Below are 19,500 nucleotides of genomic sequence, written 5' to 3'. Positions count from 1 at the left end.
ACAGCAGGAGCCCTGCAGAGGCTGCCCCCTATGCCTGAGGCACATTCTCTCCAGTTCACACCAGCCCCAGGTTGTTTTACAAAAACTGCCTGGCCCCTCTAGGCATTTGACTTTACATTAGTGGTATCCAACCAACAGAAATATCTTAGTAATTATGAAGGGTGGTAAGTGCTTAGTAGGAAAAAGTACTGAAGTTTATGTGAGAGAGGAGAGAGTTCAACTATACACAGGGCCGGGAAGTTCTGCAAGTGACATGTGAGTCTGGGCAGGCTGGCCGGGCCGAGTGGTGTGTTCAGCACACGCATTTGTAAACTCCCTCACAGGCGAGGGCTAGGACCCAGATGTGGTCTCATATCCTCCTTTATGCAGGTCTCACAATAGTCCTAATGCTATTTATTAAGAGAAGAAGAAGAAAGTGAACCCAATTAGGCCAAAGAGGGCATATTAGCCAGGAGCCATGGCCTAGAAATGATTCCTAATAGCACCACCATGAGAGCAGGTACGTGCAACCAGCACACCAGGGACAAGAGGAAAAGTACCAGGCATGTGGTGAAAAGAACCCAGACCTTTTTTACGTTTGCAGACATGTCTGCCATGAAAACAAGGAAACCTACAGAAAAAAGACCAAATTAACAACTGGATCCAGTGATAATGAGCTTTCCGGGCACTGGTCCATAACGACTCCACCTCACTGTGCTCAGCGGCCGCACAGGCAGTTTCTTCTTCCGCTACGACTGACCTGCTTTTTTCCTGACACTGTATTTTCTTTCAGAACCAGGCAATCTCATTCTCTGCACCCTATAGATCTCTTCAAAGAGAGCTCTGGGCACAAAGGAGATACATGGGGTGTGGAGAAAATATGAATACGGTCACCAACTTGACATTTGTTATGTGGCAAACGTTCAGTTTGTAAGAATTCGTACCTAAGCACTGTCACAAAAGTCATGCTGGCGCTTTTTTAATCTGTGTGTTTGCATCTTTGTGATAGGCTCCATGCTCCGCAAAAAAGAGACCACACTTTCCAGCACTTAGAAAGAGGAAACACGGCGCGAGAAATGTCCTCCGGAAACCAGACTTGACAGTAGGAAAGCTTCAAATGCAGGTAGTGGACAAAGGCTTTTACTTCTGTGTTTCAGAAGCAGCAGCAGGCCAGGTTTCGCTGGATGCACAGCCCCGCTGGACAGCATGACTGTGCAGTGAAATTGATGATTGCCATTAAGAAATAATGTTAGTGGGGGCGTTTTGAAAGTGGCTGACGGATTGCTAAAGGCACCTTGGTTGGTATTGTGTGCCTAATAAACACTAAGTGAATTCAATTAATATGAAGGCATGCACATAGGCTTCTTTTGAGAAGAAATGAGATCGTCTTTATCACTGGGTAGTAAATGTATATTTTCAAGCTGTTTGCTATGACTTGAATTAGAATAATACTTGGAATGTGCAAAATGTCCACCAATTCCTGAATTAATCTTCAGGAAAAACAACCATCCCTCAGGTTTGACAGGGTTGTCCAGCACATGGCTGCACTTCTTTGTATTTATCTGTCACAGGTGGATGACCTCATAGAAACAGTGACTGACAAGTCCATGAAGTTACTGGCCCAAAGGCACGCTGAGCTTCAACAGTGCGAGTTTCTAGGAGACGAAATTCTTCAGTCTTCTAAGCAGTTCCAGAGGATTTCCAAGAGAACCATGAGGAAGTATAAATTGAAGAATGTGTGTTTCCCATGTACCTGCTGCTGCTTCTGATTTTGTTCTGGATTGCATAAAAGTTATCTTCATAGGGATTCTTACCTTTTGGTACATAATCCTGAATAAATCCCTCTAGTGAATGAATCAGTGGGGAGGAGGCATTTTTTATAATATTCTGCCCCACAGTCCTTAAAAAATTACTTTTTAAAAAATTAATTTTTAATTCTAACTTACTATAAGCAAATTTTTGCTTCATAATTCTTATAAAGAATGAAAAAATAGAAACATTAAGGCATAACAATTCTGCAAAAATATTTCTCCCATGATTGCCTTTAAATACAACAAAGTATTTAAAGGTATTACGACACTTTTTGCTTGCCTGCTGTATCTCAGTGGTTGAGCGTCTACCTATGAACCAGGAGACCAGGGTTTGATTCCCGGTTAGGGCACATGCCCAGGATTGTGGGCTCAATCCCCAGTGTGGGGCGTGCAGGAGGCAGCCTATCAATGATTCTCTCTCATCATTGAGGTTTCTCTCTCTTCCTCTCAGAAATAAAAATATATATTTTAAAAAAGGTATTATGACACTTTTAATATAACTACAACTGAGCTAATTTCAAATTTTCATGTTTTTAAATATAAAAATTCTTAAAATTACAAAAATGTAACACTATTAAGGTATGATTCATGTAAAGTGTCATGTTTCTGAACTAAAATAAATGAATAAAGATGAAACCTAACAAGTATTGAAAATGTAATTTAATACTTAAGAAAATTACAGGTGATTCAGCCTTAGTTTACTTTTAAAAAGGTCATGAATTCCTTTAAGCAAGACCATATTCATATACTATTCTAAAATTACTCTTCACTTTATCGACTTTTCTCCACTGAAAGTTATTCCCAAGGAACAAAACAGTTGAGAGGAAATATGAACAAAACATTTATTTTTTTCATTATTTTTTTAAAATATATTTTATTGATTTCAGAGAGGAATTAAGAGGGAAAGAGAGATAGAAACATCAATGATGAGAGAATCATTGACTGGCTGCCTCCTGCACACCCCCCACTGGGGATCAAGCCTGCAACCCAGGCATGTTCCCTTGACCGGAATGGAACCTGGGACCCTTCAGTCCGCAGGCCAACGCTCTATCCACCGAGCCAAACCGGCTAGGGCTGAACAAAACATTTAACGACCACATTGTTCAAGTATTAAGGAGAGAGATCTAGAAAATAATGCATATGGATTTGCTTTGCCTTTTACACCAGTGATTCTTAACATCATGGAACCTGTCCCACAATGACCATACACCACAAACATTTTGCACATATTTTGCAAGTTCACAGCCCTCCTGAAGCCTGTCCAAATACTCCACTTCTAAAGTGGTAACAATGCCTACTGGCATGGCTCAGTGGTTGAGCATTGGCCTATGAACCAGGAGGTCACTGGTTCGATTCCCGGTCAGGGCACATGCCCAGGTTTCGGGCTTGATCCCGGTAGGGGGCGTGCAGGAGGCAGGCGATCAATGATTCTCTCTCATTGATGTTTCTATTTCTCACTCACTCTCTCCCTTCCTCTCTGAAATCAATAAAAATATTTTTTAAAAACCACACAAAACAAACAAACAAACAAAGGACAATTATACCTATTTAAAAAAGTGGTAACAATTTCCAGAAGTTGACTCACTTTCTCATGGACATCCTAGAAACACCACCTTCTCACAATCTTCAGCTTATTTTGTAAGCAAATCAATGTTAATAGTTAAAAACTTCCTAGAATACTAATGAGCTTGAAAAAGTTTTATTGAACAGTTTTGGATGCTGCTTCCTACCTTTTAAGTTTAAGAATAAAAAAGGTATTTCAATAACAAAACAAATATATAGCGGAGTCATTTTCCTTTGTGTGAAGAAATATGAATGAACTGTACATAAACACTTAAAAGCAAATTAGTTCACTGACAAAACTTTAAATTTCTCAAGAGCACAGCAAATGCTAAACACACTAAGCTCGTGTTGCTCCTTCAATAGCTGGGGAGTGGTGAGCGCTGGCCTATGGCTTAGGATCTGCGTCCATGCTTGTTTCCTGAGCCTCCTCCACCTCCGAGAGCTTCTCATCATCTGTGATTGAGAAAGAAAGATAAAACTTTAGTCAAATTTGCTTAAATTATATGTCTAATAAATATATGAAAACGTTTATCCTTTATTAGACAGTCAATTTAAAATAAAAATGGCAAAATAATAGCCTATGACTGTAATCAGCACACACAAGTGTTTGGTTTTAAAAGTTCCATTTTGGTTGTTCTTGTGTATTCGTAAATGTGAAACTGATGTAAATAATGTAAAACTTACGTAAATAATGTAAAACTTACATGATAGATTTCACTTTAAACAAAAACCTAGGTCTTAGCTTTTCTTGAAAACAATCAGATCAGATAATACAGAAATTTCCTATTGGTTATAATCAATACCATGAGCAAGTCTACAGTTCTCCCAAAGCACCCACTATTCTACTGAGTATCCAAATATGCTTATCACTAACTACTTCACTCACTTATGGCCTGCCTGGGTCCTGCATCGTTACTTTATTGCAATAAACTATAATAAACCAAAAAAATTCCAAATCTATTACCCTTAAATTGCTCTTAATATAGACTACTGGATATGTGTTTAAATCAGATATTACTACAAATTCAGATTTTTCTGCATATATTCAGAAAGCTGAACAACATGAGTACTTTCTAATGTCATCCAACTACACTGATGTTCTAAAATTGAAAGTGTACTCTCTCTTTGAGATGTATATTTTAGAAGGCATGTCCCTGGGCCATTAAAAATCCTTATAAACATTCGTTATTAAACTATTTCTACTTACTTTCCAGTGTTTGCTGAAGTTTGTGGATGGTACTAAGAAGAACATGAAACTGTTTCCGTCTCAATTCCAGCTGTGTTAACAAGAAAAAAATTAATACACATTGATCTATAAACATATATATCATGAAATCTAACATATATATGCAAATACCTTATCTTCAACACTTTCTTTAATATGTGAAAGATGCTCCAATTCTTTGCCCAGAGCTTCTAGTTCCCTGAAAAACAATAAAAGTGTTATATTTTGCTAACGGAGGAACAGAATTCATAATAACTAACTTTTTAATTACTAAGTAGTTTTTAAAAATAAAAAAAGGATGAGTTATAACACTCTATTATAATTAGACTTTTAAAGCTACGGTGATTTATTCTTAACTTCTGAGTATGCATTTATTTTCATTAAAATGAAATTTCTATATACTTTTTAAAGTATAGGAAAACATAGATAACAGAATATCAAACCCCAAGAATTGATGAGTTTTAACAACATTTTGTCATATTTCAAGTTGGGTTTTTGGGAAAAGAAATAAAACATTGCAGATTTGCTTGACACACTTTTAATCTTACCCCCAGCCCTCTTTCCCAAGCCATTTTTCTTCCTTTACCACCCACTCAGGCAATCCCTATATTATTCCAATCCTTTTTTTAAAGTATATATTTGTATCTCTAAAGTAGATTTACAGTTGTTCATATGGAAAATAATACAATAATTAGTAAATAATAATACAAGAATGAACTGTGTTTCTCACACTCGCAACTGTAAACCTACGTTTGCCCCACCTTACATATCTTCTGTTTTTCTTTTCTCTGATTATGTGTTTAAAAAAAGTATTTCTACTTTATTCTTTTTAACTACTATTTAGTATTACACTATATAAGTAGGACATATTCTATTTATTCATTTTCATATTGATGCATATTATATGCATAGTTTATTTCAGAACTACAAGCAGTATAGGCAGGAGCATTAAAAATATCTATTTAACAGTATTAGACTATGTCATATTGGCAACCTGGTCCCTCCTTTTGAAACATATTATGTATTCCTAAAAAAAATGGAATGCATAGGCCAGTATGTAAACACATATAAAGATCAGTTACTTTCCAGTAAAGCTCTAAACTTACTTTAATGTCTCATGCCTGTCTGGATGATGCTGAATCACTTTTGCCAAAGCATCATATTCTGAAAGATATAAAATTAAGGTTTTTTTGAACCTGGATATCAAAACAAAATGTATAGTAATCACAAGTCTTTCCAAATCACTTTCCTAGCTCATAAGGAAATGAAACGTTTTAGGAAGGAAAGAGTACTGCCAGTGTCACTTGACTCAGCTACAACTGCAATGACACACGACTTCAAGTGTTCCAAGCAAGCACCTTAGCTCCCGCTCTGTTTTCCACTTGCCTTTTCAAGGGCAGAATACAAGAGGCCAGCAGAGGCATATGTGATCTTAAGTCATTACTGATCCAGTGGATGATTCTAAAGAGGACTGTATACTATTTGCCCAGCAAATAAACCATCAGCAAGGGAAATATAGCATACCATTAAGTCCAGACCTTAGACAACAGCAAATTGTACTTCTCACTCATTCTAAAGGCAAAGATTTCAGAAACCTAGAAATGATTTAAAATTCAGGAACCTTGTTTCTGCTCCACTGAGACTTCCAGGATAAACCATGTATCTTCCGTTAACCTTTCTTATGAAATGATAAATGGCAGCATTCATTTGAAAGCCCTCAATAGTCAACAAAAACAATGTGTAACATTTAAAAAGAATTTACAATTGATTTATTAATTGGTATATCTTGCTGTAAACTCACCACCAAAACTTGACCACATGCATTTTAGACTGAATTAAAAAAACAACTTTAAAGAAAAAGGAATTGAACATCATTGTAATTATTCGTTAAAAAGTAAAATTTATTGTTTTGGAAATCTGCATATTAATTCAACAAAAGTGTGACAAACAAAAAAAACTTAAGCCATAAAAACCTACAACCCCCCAAAAACCATTAACATTTTCCATTTCCTTCTAGTTTTTCATATATGTCACAATTCTAATTAAACATTTTATTTCTTTCTGTCTTTCTTTCAATTTACATTATAGGAGGAACAATACCTCTGCCATTAAAAATTGTTTTGAAATTGTTTTTATGGACTGCAATAAGGACATACCCTAATTTAAGAACAAAGAGAGCAAAACTTTAACCTTCTTCTTATTATTTAGGCAGCTTGTAAATATTTGCTTGCTTTGTACTTAATAAAAACTCAGTGGGCTTAAATTATTTTTTTAAGTACTCCAATTAAACAAATAAACAACAAACAAAATCCTAAATCTAGTGTACTTGTGTAAATAGCCTTTGCAGATTAACCATTATATTATTTAGGCAAAGGGGTCTGAAGACAGTAAAAAAACAAAAATAAAAAAACAAATACTTAAGAAATACTTGCATAATCAATTCAATCCAGGAAAAATAAAATTTTTTTAGCATAACCTTCCTTCTCTATTTTAAAGAATAATATAATTTTGAAGAATTAAGTTTGGCTCCTAATTCTTTTTTCTTTTTTAATCCTCACCCGAGGATATTTTTCCATTGATTGTTAGAGAGAGTGGAAGAGAGAAGAAAAGACAAGAGAGAAATATCGATGTGAGAGAAACGCATCAATTGGTTGTCTACTGCCTATGCCCATCCAGGGCCCAGGCTGGGGAGGAGCCTGCAACCGAAGTATGTGCCCTTGACCTGAATCAGACTTGGGACCCTCAGTCTGCAGGCCAACGCTCTATCCACTGAGCCAAACCAGCTAGGGCTCCTAATTCTTTTTTACAATTCAGGCTGATTCTAGCTGAAGATTTTACCTCACAACATTAAAAAAAAAAAAAAATCATGAAAATCCTAGTCAGTAATAAAGTATTCGCACACTAACTAAATCCCACAAAACTCTTACCTTGGCGATTTTTTCGTATTCGTTTTGCTTGAAGAATCTGCTTTTTGCACTCAGCAATTTTTTCATGTGCTCCAGCAATGCTACATTCTATAGAAAAAGGTTTTTTAAAGATAGTTGTAACATCTATAATCTCCATCCATTTTCAAATTTAAAATGTGTTTTTAAATTAAGTTCCATTGCTAATAAAATAGATGCTGACATTTTTTAAAAAAATTGTAAAGTACTATATCATATTAAAATACATTTTTGTAACTGATTTTACTATATTTTTTCTATTAATATTGTTATTGTCATTATTTTACTACTAATCAAAGAAAAATACCAGCAAGTATTATTTCCCTTAGGCCATAAAAATTAAAATTATAGCTAAAGATTAATTAATTTAGGTTTCTTTACCTATTTCTTTGTAAATTTTTTCATAATTTTCCATTTCTCTGAGATTCATATCATATACCAGCAAAGTTTTGCCCATGGAAAATTCACACTGGGACAGTGTACTCAGCATACGTTGGTACTGGCTGTAACTAATAAAAAAGAGAGAAAAACGGAATAAAGATTTTTGCAGATTACCAAAGTTGAACTATTTATAGTGTAGGCAAACATTTGCTAATTAAATTATATAAAGTTCTGAGAGAATCCTTTGCTTTACTTTAAATAATTTAGACTATCTGTCCCTTGTTTTCTTTCCCCAAATATAGTACACTTGAGTTTATAACTGCTTTAGTTAAAAATGCAAAGATGGTATTGTTGTTCCTATCAGTATAAGTTTAATTTAAACAGCTACTTGTTTTAAATACTTTTTTAAATGTTTTGATCAGATTTTTTGTCTTCACAATTCTCACAATTTTTTCACTCTATGTGGTTATTTGTCTATGTGAAAAGCTAATTCAAATGAGGAAAATTTTTCTAATTTAAAAATTATTAAATATGTACAAAACTTTGCAGCAACCTGTTAGCTTATTTAAAAAAAGAACATTTTATTTAGATATTTAAACACATATCTGCTAAAAGTAACTAAATAATGAGCCTGGATTTAATTTTCATTTCTTCTAGTCACTATGCCTTCTACACCTTTTAACAAATATAAAGCAGGCCTCTCCAGAGAATTAAGGCCAGAAAAACCCACTCTTGATTAACCAAGAGTTGACTCAATTGGACATTTAAGGTGGGTGAAAATCTGCAATATTATCAGAACTGTGTATAAAGCCTACACATGAGGACAGTGGTATAGAAACAACAGTGAAAAGATATACCCCTCTTCCTGGGATCCAGAGTTGCACCATTTAATGAAACTTTTCACTAGCAGATTAATTCTGCGATCATCTCCAGCGCCATCTCCATCAATTAGGAGACGCTTCCGTATGACTTCGTCTGGAGGAAAGAACAATGTGAATTAAAAGACCATCTGGCTCTTGTTAATTTCAGAAACAAAAAACAAGTATCACTACTCATTCATTCATCTGAAAGAAAACTAATGAAATGTAAATGTACTCTATGCCACTGAACTGTACACTTAAAAATTGTTAAAATGGTCAATTTTATATTATGTAGGTTTTACTACTATATATATACACACATACATATAAATAAAGCTGAGTATCTATGTGTGTCAGGCACTATCTTAGGGCTGGGGTTACAGCAGTGAAAAGCCCAGCCCTTACAGAACTGTGATTCTACTGCTGGTTTGCTGAGTAGAAATAATTTTCAGGTACCGCCAAGGAAATAAGCTAATAATTCTTGGAGAACTTTATTTGGAAAAATCTGTTCAGACAGAAGGAGGATTGAAGTGCTCATGTCTCTGACTAGTGTGAGGTCCTCTGGTCAAAGGAATAAAAGGAATAGAGGGAAGAGTGAAAGCCTAGGAAACGAGAAGAGAGATGGGTCAAATAAATGGACTCAGTGTTTTTTTTTTTTTAATGTGTAATCTAGTCATTATATATGCAATGTTATTTCCCCAAAAGGGATTTTTTTTTTTAAACAAGTCTGTCTCACTTTTGCTCCAAGGCAAAGAAAAAAAGGAATTAGAAAAGCAGCAGAGATGATTATGATGAGTAAGAAGTGGCCTGGCAGCCCTGAGCTATTCTTCCTGGACAAAATCATTCTGGATCAAAACAACAGAAAGACAATTTGAAACCACATCAAAATATCATTTTCATCAAGAAGAATGGCAAAGAACAAATGACCTGATAATAGAAGTGTTAGCAAGAGTGCTGAGAAACTGCACTTACATACACTGATGGAAAGTAAACCGGTAGGTACACTCTTTGCAGGGCAACTGGGCCAAAACAAACACTATTTAAAAGGCACATTCTAGGAACTCATACTCTAGATACATGTGCACCCATGCACAAAGATAAATGTAAAGGGATGTCCTTAACAGTGCTGTTTGTAGAGGAAAGATTGCAAACGTAAACATTCACCAGGAAGAAACTGCTTAAATTACATAATATTATGCAGCCAAAAGAATAGTGTGGGTGTATATATATAATATTGCCAGAAAAACAAAACAACCCAGATGTTAAGTAAAATGAAAACAAAACAGGTGCAGAACACACAGCTTGTTGCCATTTGTGTAGAAATGGAGGAGGGCTTGGTGTGTTTGTGTTCACACATCACACATGCGGTATGCTTTTTTATTCACAGAGTATCTTTGGGAGAATATACAAGAAACTGGTAATACTGATCGTTTCTGGTAAGAGATGACAAAGGATGAGAAAAGATTTAATTTTCTAAATGGCTTTGTAGAATTGTGTTTGGTTTTTAACATGTGCATGCATTTTTTATAATAACTTAAAGTGTAAATAATTCCTGGAGAGCCTGCCTGATGAATCAACAGCAAAATCTTTAAACAACAGTTCCTGTGTGTGGGCAGCATTCTCGAGGGCAGGTGCAGCTGAGATAAACTGTAGAGGGCAAATGGCTTGTTTTAAAATTTATTCTGTGACATCAGATAAACATTTTAGAATTGGGTTTTGTTCTGAGTCATGGCTTTGATAGGCTGCTTACAGATTCATCAGGTGTTTTAATTTTACACTTTAAAATACCAACTAATGCTTTGTTTTTAACCACCAACAATGCTATTTGAGGAGATGGAGACAAAACACAGTACTTGAAGAGATTAAACTGCAGAAAATGAATTGATTTTTTTAAAAACTATAAACATGTGCCCTGGTGGTATGCTCAGTGGTTAGAGCATTGGCCCACGCACTGAAGGGTCTCAGGTTGGATTCCAGGTCAAGGGCATGTACCTGGGTTGCAGGTACAATCCCAGCCCCGGTCAGGGGGTGTGTGTGGAAGGCAACCAATTGATGTGTCTCTCTCACATTGATATTTCTCTCTCCCTTCTCCTCCCTCCCTTCCACTCCAGAAATCAATGGAAAAAATATCCTGGGGTGAGGATAAACAAACAAACAAACAAACTTTGTTAAAATAAAAGTAAATATACAATAGATAAGCAGTCTGTTGTTCAATTTATTTATTAATATATTTTTTGATTTCAGAGAGGGAGAAGAGATAGAAACATTGATGATGATAGAGAATCATTGATTGGCTGCCTCCTGCACACCTACTACATGGGATGGAGCCCGCAACCCAGGCATGTGCCCTTGACTGGAATTGAACCCAGGACCCTTCAGTCCGCAGGATGACACTCTACCCATTGAACCAAACCAGCTAGGGCTGGTGTTCAATTTATACTGCTCAATTCCTTTGTCAGTCTTCTTATCTCTGCTCTTCCAATTACCTCTCCTCCCACCCCAAACCCCTTCTGCCTCCCAGATGCTTAGACATCCTACTTTATTGAGGATCAGGGATTTCAAATGTAAATGCATTCAGGGAACAGGAAAAAAGGAACAGAGAAATTGGGGAGTGACTACCCTGACTTAGGGGAAGCTATTACCAGAACGAGTTTTTCAAGAGATTTTTAAAAGTTTAGTAACTAACAAAAAATGTTTCAAGCAGATTTTGCAATCATTCCACCTGTATACTTAAAATCTGTGCACTTTTATGTATGTAATTTCCCAATTACAAACATTTTTGAAATATGTTTAAAACACTATAAAGTAAAGGCCTAGTAAACTTGGGGAAGGGTTCATAAGGACCAGTCCTGTTTTGCTCATTCTTCTTCCTCCTAGCCTCTCACTGTGTCTATATTTCTGATGCTCAATAAATATTTTAAAATTGGTTGTGGCACCTGCCTGAGAGCATCTGCCCTCCAAAGAGAGCTTTGTCTCAATAAACCACTAGTAAGTAGCACGCAGTTTCCTTATGTTCAGGTCCACAGCAGAGATTTCTCTTCTTGAACAAAAGACATGAACATTTGATCAATGAGCAGATGCATCTATAGGTACCAGAGTAAGTTCTGAGGATGTGAAAGAAAGCCCGGAGTTCTTTCACTTCAGTTAGGGAAATAACACACACATGATTGCTAATGAGTGACAGACATACAGCAGAAGAAATTAGGATGTGGGCTCCCTTTGGTTTGGGGATTTTAGGAGAAGTGGAATTTGAGCTGCTCTTTTGATATTTAAAAATTATCAACTAAAAAAGCTAAAAGGCATCTATCAAAATTTCAAATAATATATATCCTGTGAATCAATAATCCTAGATATACTTGCACATGTGCAATATGACGTATGTCCATCAACAGGGGACTAATTAAATAAATTTTGGTACAGGAATATGATGAAATACCATGAAACTATAAAAAAGCAAAAAAAATCAATGTACTGATACAAAGAGATCACTTAAGAAAACTTGTTGCAAGAGCAAGGTGAAGAACTGTGTGTTTGGCATGTTTCCTCCATATAAAAATGAAGGGGAATAAGAATATATATTCACATGTGCGTATAGTCACAAAGATACTCTGAAATGATATACAAGGAACTAATAAAAGAGGTTACTGAGAGAGGGGCAGTGTAAGGGGACTAGATGAGCAACAGGCTGTAAAGGGGGAAACATGCTTTTATATCATTTGATTTTTGAGCCATATGCATACTCAAAATCTGTTAGCTGTTATTTGAAAAAGAAAGCTCTGATGTGGTGATGGTATCATAGGTGTTTGCATATGTTCAAACACAACGAATTGTAGACATTAAATATGCACAAGTCTTTATATATTACTTATGCCTCATAAAGCTGTTAGGGAAAAAAGCAAGCAAAGGTCCTTTCCCAAGCCCCACTGCTGTGGGCTGCAGCAGCTGGATCTGGGCAGGACTGCCCAGAACACCAGGGAGGCTGGGAGAGTGAGACAAAGCTCAGGACCAAGCCCATAAAGGCCGCCGGGGGTCAGAATGGGAGTCCACACTAGTCAAGGCCATGCTAGTAGACTTGGACCTTGCTGGTAGGCAACTGGGAGTTTCTAAAGGTTCCTGGGCAGGACTTTCCAGTAGGATTAAGCTGAGGGCAGGGTACAAAGTGGACTACAACTGGGAAAAGGCCACAGGCAGGGAGGTTGGGTGGGGGCTACGGCAGCATGTGCGGTTAGGAGCTGCAATGGCATGAACTGAAGCAGAGATTAGTCACAGGTCTCGGGAGGCAGGTCAGGGCTGAGCAGAGACCTGGTTAGGAACAGGCGAAGGCATGCGGAGGAGTCTGTGTGACCGGTTCTGGGAGCACAGAGGACTCTGACCAGAAAGCCAAGGCCATTTTCTGGCTTCAGTCCTCTCCTTTCTTTTAAGAGCAGAGAGCATTTGCTCACAGCCCAACTTCTGGGCCAGTGTTCTGGTTAGTCCACAGTGTTTACTGTGAGGGTGTGTATGTATGTGAACAATATTTAACTTCACCTGCAAAATGGGAATAAAACTTCGCACTTTGTAGGACTTCTGTGAAACTTTACAGAAATAAAAGTATACAAAAAAGCATAATGCCTGTTCACAGAAGGAAAGCAGGGGAAAAAAAGATATCCTATCTTTATGTTAAATTTAGTCCACAACTTGTATCTCCTAAAAATGGTAAAAAATGAGTAAATGTTGAATATATATCATAGATAGACCAGTATACTCAGAAAGATATATGCTATGCATTTATGCATAAAGTTTTGCCCAGTTAGGATCTCTCACAAATTTGGTTATCTCAAACTTCATATTGCAAGGTTACAACTTTCCTACCTTAAACTGCATGGAAGAGTTGCTGCCTAAAAAATTCTCTGGGGATGAGAATTACTGAAATCCCACATATAAAGCAGAGCACAGCTCCAAGAGCAACAAAATAAAACAAAGGGGTGAGGTGCCAGTTTAAAAACAGGCTCTGTTCTTTCTCAACTTAAAGATGAACTGCTGCTGACAGTTCCCAACACACATGACGTGAGCATTATTATTTTTAATAATACCTCATCAATTAGCTCTAGATTGAACACACCTTAGACATGTTTTGTTTACTATATACATTGACTTCATAAATTATTATCATGCTTGAAGCTCTTTATAAGCAATTTGAATGCTAATACTAATAATTCTGGCGGGCCTTGGCCCACCCTGTAAAAACAATAAAGATGACTTAGAAACTATTTTATTGATATTATCAACATCATTCCTTACTTGTCATAATTACTTTCTTTACTGACTATAAGGATCAACGTCATCTGGAAAGAGCTTTTAAACCAAAATGCTTAACATCTGCCCTGAGAATGGTTTTCTGCTCGACTTTAGGCCTGTAGGAAGATTTCCTACTGCATTTGGTTATATGTTGTACCATAATTATACCTATAAACTTTCTGCTATTGAAATCACTTTAAAATCAGTTATGACACCTGTATGTTGACAAGCAAATATTTTCTCATAAAATTGAGATGCATTTTAGAGCCCTTCCTGTCTTATCTGCCAACCCATATCTAGAAGAAATTACCCATTTTCCACAAACAGAGGCAGGAAGAAATTACTCCTTTATAGTCACTAAACCAACTCTCCGTTTCCAAGCCCTCCGGCCAGGTGACATCGCCATTTTAACTGTGTTCTCATTTTAGTGTGGAAAGACAGTCTCTCATAAACCCAGACGAATACTCCTTTCAAAATCCATAGTTGTTATTCTCCACAGTAGCTATTAAAACCTCGACTACAAAACAACTTTTCAGAACATCTAACAGCAAACATTCAAAAACGAAAGAGGAAAACAATTTGGAAGATGATAATGGTGGCCAACCTCCAAAGCACTGACTTCTTCAGGGACAGGTCCAGGCTTGGTAACTATGGCCAGAACCTCCGGTTAGGACACCTCCACCTGCCCTCAAAAGTGACTCCCCCCACTGGAAGCCCTCACAGCACTGCAACCTCATCTGCTTCAGGAAACAGCAATCCTGGGACCTACCACTGAAGATGAGCATTTCCTTTAGAAGGCAAGTTAAATTTAGCAGGGAATATTGCAGGCATGCAAACCCACCGCTGGCTTTTTCCAGCCAGGTGTTCCTAAACCCTCTGAATCCAAACTGAAAACCACAGGAAGGGATAATAATTTCAGACAGGATTACAGCGAAAAACAGCTGGCATCAGGGCAATGTAGTAATATGTGTCAAAATTAAAAATACATATAGCCTATGATCTGTACTGCATTCTAAAAATTATTCCTACAAGTGTGCAAAGACATCTATACAAACAGTTCCACTGTAACACTATTTGGTAAGAGCAAAAACCTGAAAATAGCTAAATAGATTTTTAAAAAGCTGTGGAACATTTATACAATGAAATACTACTTGGCCGTACAAAAGAAGGAAATCTTACCCTTTGTGACAGCATGAATGGACCTGGAGAGCATTATGCTAAGTGAAATAATGTTGGGGTCCAGCCCCAGCAGGTCCAGGGGTTCCCAAAGGTGTGGACAGAGTCAGCGAGGAATGACACGGAGGCAGTGTTCAGTTGATCAGCATAGCCAGGTTCTCTCATTATTCTCCTGTTACATCTGTATTTATACCACTTGATTTTAACCCTATCCATTCTATTCCAAAGGTTAGGGCGTTTGTTATCTCCATTCCAAGGTCACTACTCTATTGTTCTGTTAAGCTACAAGGAAGTAACTGAAGGAGATTATCCTAAGTAAAGATTATTCGTGATTGTTCGTAGTTAAAGTGACTAACTGGCACTTAGTTAAGGGATTTTATTCTCTTCCTTAGTCCTGTTAATCCCTAACTCCAGGGAAAAATCCCCACCTGGGGAAACAACCTTTCTCGGGGAGGTGGTCCTGTTTAAAACACATAGCGCTAAGAGGGGGAGCAAACATATGCCATATACGCCAGGTCCCTTGAAACATAAGCTGTGCAGATGTTTCTTCCCTACAGCGACTGTGTCAAGCAGCAAGGGTGGACCGGCTTCCGGCAAAATAAGCCAGTCAGAGAAAGACAAGTACCACATGATTTCAGTCCGGCCAAAATGAACTAACAAGCAAAACAGTGACAGATGCATAGAGAGCAGGCTGACAACTGTCAGGTAGGGGAATGTCTGGGGGGGATGGGTTGAGCAAAAAAGAAAAAACTCATAGACACAGACAACAGTGAGGTGACTGCCTGGACAGGAGTGGGGATGAGGGTGGAGGGGTAGAGGGAGGAGGATATAGTGGGAATAAATGGTGATGGACGGAGACTTGACTTGGGATGGTAAACATACAATACAGTGTACTGATGATATGATGTTAGAACTGTGCATCTGAAACCTGTATAATTTTGTTAACCAGTGTCACCCCAATAAATTAATAAATAGAATGAAATACTACACATTGATACAAAAGAATAAGGAAGGAAAAGTTCCAAGCTCTATCATTAATTGCAGAAGTATAATATAGAAGAGGGTGGAAACACCTGTATAAAACATTTTGGCATATTAACAAATACATAATGCTTGTAATACGCTAGGAATTGTTCTAAGTGCTTTTCACATAAAAACACATTTAATCTGCATAATAGTCCTATAAAACATATTATTACCCTTATTTTACAGATACAGGTAAAAAGACATTTTTATTTGCCCAAATTAAATGTCACAGGAAGTAAGGAGTAGAGCTGGGACTCAAACTCAAGAGTCTGCACCAGAGAAGGTGCTTTTCACTTTTTATGAGCATTTAAATATCATTCTGGAAGGGCACACAATAGAGTTTATAGCGATGACCTTTGGGCAGCGGGATTAGTAATGGAAGGTGAGTAGAGGAAGGTGTCACATTTCTTCCTGAATTTTGTGATTTAAAAAAAATATCAACAGTGGTTAACAGGTAGTAAGCTTAATGGTATATTGAGGTATTTTCCTTAATTTTTTCTGCATTAAAAAAGTTCTAATCAATGTTCTTTAATAAATCTATGATGTGTTAACAAGAAGAAAGCTGGTTTGCCCTGAGCTGTTAACAAGAGAGACCAAGGCTATGTAAAAACAATGCGTGTACCGATTCTTGTTAAATTTATCATTAGCTCCTCGCTGCTCAGGAGTTATTAAGCTGACAGAGGTATATTCCATTGTGTTTGATTCCTTATAGTAAAATAACACTTAGCCCTCCTCCCCCTTTTCAAGAAGCTTAAAATCATTAAAAACAATTTTTAAGGCCAACACTATTAAGAAGACACAAAAATGGCAGGTGGAAAAACAATAAGATAATTTGATTCCTTTATGTAAATACTGATCTCTTGTGAGATACTTAGGACCAGTCTAAATAAATTGCTGATGCCAAAGTAAATTACTTAAACCAAAATTAAATTTTTAAAAAATAAAAATATTGTTGAGGTCTTTTATTTTTCTCTAGATTTACTTAAATATTTACAGTACAGTACTAATAAAGTCAAGGTTGAAATTCCAATCTTGCTTTGAGAAACCATCCATATTGGCTAAAGAAACATTATTTAATAGTTGAACTGCAGCCCTAACCCTTGGGCTGGGGCCATAGCCAAGGGAACAAGGGGGCAAATTCATTGGCGCTAGTGAAACGCAAAAAAACAAAAAACAAAAACCCTGAGCTCACTAATGTCTAATTAACATTAGATTAGCAACTGAAATAGAAACAGCAGCAGCAGACACTTATACAGTGTTTATACACTCCTACTTGATGATGAAACATCTTGTTTGATTCCGTTCACTCTGAAAAGTGTCCTGCTCTGGACAATAAAATAAATGGTCACTGAACTTCAAAGTGCTTTACATACAGTATCACACTTCATCCTTGAAACAACCCTCTAGAGCAGTGGTTCTCAACCTTCTGGCCCTTTAAATACAGTTCCTCATGTTGTGACCCAACCATAAAATTATTTTCGTTGCTACTTCATAACTGTAATGTTGCTGTTATGAATCGTAATGTAAATATCTGATATGCAGGATGGTCTTAGGCGACCCCTGTGAAAGGGTCGTTCGACCACCAAAGAGGTCGCGACCCACAGGTTGAGAACCGCTGCTCTAGAGTATGTATTATTACCTTCCTTTACAGATCTGTGGTGTCACCTCTGCAGTCATAGGAAAATATAAACAATTACATTAGAAAGTCATAGTACAGGTCCATTATTTTGTCACATTGTTCTGAGGCATATTTAAAAGGATTATTTCAAATTTTTATAAGCATATATCCATGCATTTGATTTTTTTTAAAAAGACCACTAAACTGTCAAAGCCAATAAGCTCTATTAAATGCAAAGTACAGACACATCCAGCACCCCTCCCCCCCCTTCATCTCCCATCTGTTGCTCTGGCATATCAATATATCTACCTAATGTTCTCTGTACTGCAAAAGGGCTTCTGAAATGATTTCTATTAGGGTACTAACACTGTTTACCACCCTTTAAATTAACACATACAAAATACAAACTGTTAACATAGCTTAAATTAGCAGTGGTAACATCTAAACTGCTTTCCAGTTAGCCAAAATGTTGGAGTGCAACAGGGGAGAGAGAATGGCCTTGCCAATAACTGGCTATGTGACACTAAGTCACTGATTGCACAAGACCTCCATTTTTCCATCTATAAAATTACTGTGTTGGTGATAATATCCATAGTTCAGTATCTATAGATAATATGGGATTTCTCTCCTTCCCTCTGAGGCAGGGCAGTTCCTCAAATTAATCCTTGTGTTGGGTGCAGGACATACAGAGCTTGTCCTCCAGGAGGTCTCAGTTCAATCAGATAGGCAGCCCCATATGTAAGGATTACATGCCAGGCATCTCAGAATCAGATTCCTCAGAGACAGACACTGGTACTCCTCCGAGAACTTTTCAGGAAAATGACTGAGCTATGGAAGCCACCCACTTCTCAGTCTTCTCCACTGCCAACACCCTAATCCAAGCCCACCTGTCTCGTCTCTCCCTGCTCCATTTCTGCCTTCCTAGAATGCATTCTCTACACAGCAGCCCAGAATGATCTAAAAGATCTACTAGATCACTAGCTTTTCTGCTTAAAATCCTCCAATCACTTCCAAGTACCCACAGAAGACTTCATCTCCTCTCCATGGCCTGGAAGGCTCATTTACTTTTTCCAGCCTCCTTCTGTGTCACACCCCTCCTGGCCCACCTCCGCCTGGACCCAGCCTCCCTTATTTTCCCTGTGGGGAGAAGAACTTGTTTTCACCTCAGACCTCTGCACTAGCAGTTGCCTCTATCTGGAATACTTTCCCAGAGTCTTCAGAGTTGACCCTGCAGGGCTCACATTAAATGTCACTTTTGAGAGCAGCCATACCTGATCACCCTATTTTACCTAGTTGCTGGCACGCCTTCCCCATTACTCTCTCTTCCATCCGATCTAGTTCATTCTCAGAACTCAATTAACTTCAGAAATTAATTATGTTCTTTTTCAGAAATTACTTATTTACTGACTGATTGCACACAATTGCTTCTCTCTCCCAAGTAAGAGTCAGGCCTTCCTCTGCAGTTTATTGCTGTACCGAGCACCTGCCATCGTGCCGAAAAGGTAAGCAACAGATACTTGTAGGTGTATCACACATCTCTCTCACTTCTGCTTAATTTTTACCAAAATCTCAATGGAAGAAAACCACATTAATGAGAACTGCCTGAAGAAGTTGTAGTTCATTCTTTCCTGCATGTCTACAT

The 19,500-nt window shown here is 37.4% G+C and overlaps 2 protein-coding genes across 2 annotated transcripts in view; one reads left to right on the top strand and one right to left on the bottom strand.

Moving 5' to 3' along the window:
* The window catches only part of LOC102243656 (putative uncharacterized protein C3orf49), a 7,386-nt gene extending 5,638 nt beyond the window's left edge, over positions 1-1,748 (top strand). Inside the window, exon 4 of the mRNA XM_014546131.1 lies at positions 1,551-1,748. Coding sequence (XP_014401617.1) covers positions 1,551-1,748 — 198 coding nt within the window. The remainder of the gene's footprint in view (positions 1-1,550) is intronic.
* Positions 1,749-3,473: 1,725 nt separating this feature from the next.
* THOC7 (THO complex 7) lies at positions 3,474-8,919 on the bottom strand. Its single transcript, XM_005874284.2, has 7 exons — positions 8,759-8,919; positions 7,902-8,029; positions 7,506-7,592; positions 5,685-5,742; positions 4,711-4,777; positions 4,561-4,630; positions 3,474-3,806 (listed from the first exon to the last, which is right to left on the bottom strand). Exons 2-7 carry the CDS (start codon positions 8,008-8,010, stop codon positions 3,739-3,741), a joined length of 459 nt encoding a protein of 152 aa, XP_005874346.2. The 5' UTR covers positions 8,011-8,029; positions 8,759-8,919; the 3' UTR covers positions 3,474-3,738.
* Positions 8,920-19,500: the final 10,581 nt, after the last annotated feature.

The sequence above is a fragment of the Myotis brandtii genome, unplaced genomic scaffold (assembly GCF_000412655.1).
Source record: "Myotis brandtii unplaced genomic scaffold, ASM41265v1 scaffold430, whole genome shotgun sequence".
NCBI lineage: Eukaryota > Metazoa > Chordata > Mammalia > Chiroptera > Vespertilionidae > Myotis > Myotis brandtii.
Note: the sequence above shows the minus strand (reverse complement) of the source record. Positions and strands in the feature narration are given on the sequence as shown.

Bases quoted from the DNA above. Each gene is read 5' to 3' on its own strand.
- THOC7 (XM_005874284.2), bottom strand. From the start codon at position 8,010: ATGCTGAGTACACTGTCCCAGTGTGAATTTTCCATGGGCAAAACTTTG. The intron at 7,593-7,901 runs GTAAAGAAACCT...CTTTTTCTATAG, and splicing joins AAAAATTTACAAAGAAATAG to AATGTAGCATTGCTGGAGCA. The intron at 3,807-4,560 runs GTAAGTAGAAAT...TCTCAATCACAG, and splicing joins ACTTCAGCAAACACTGGAAA to ATGATGAGAAGCTCTCGGAG.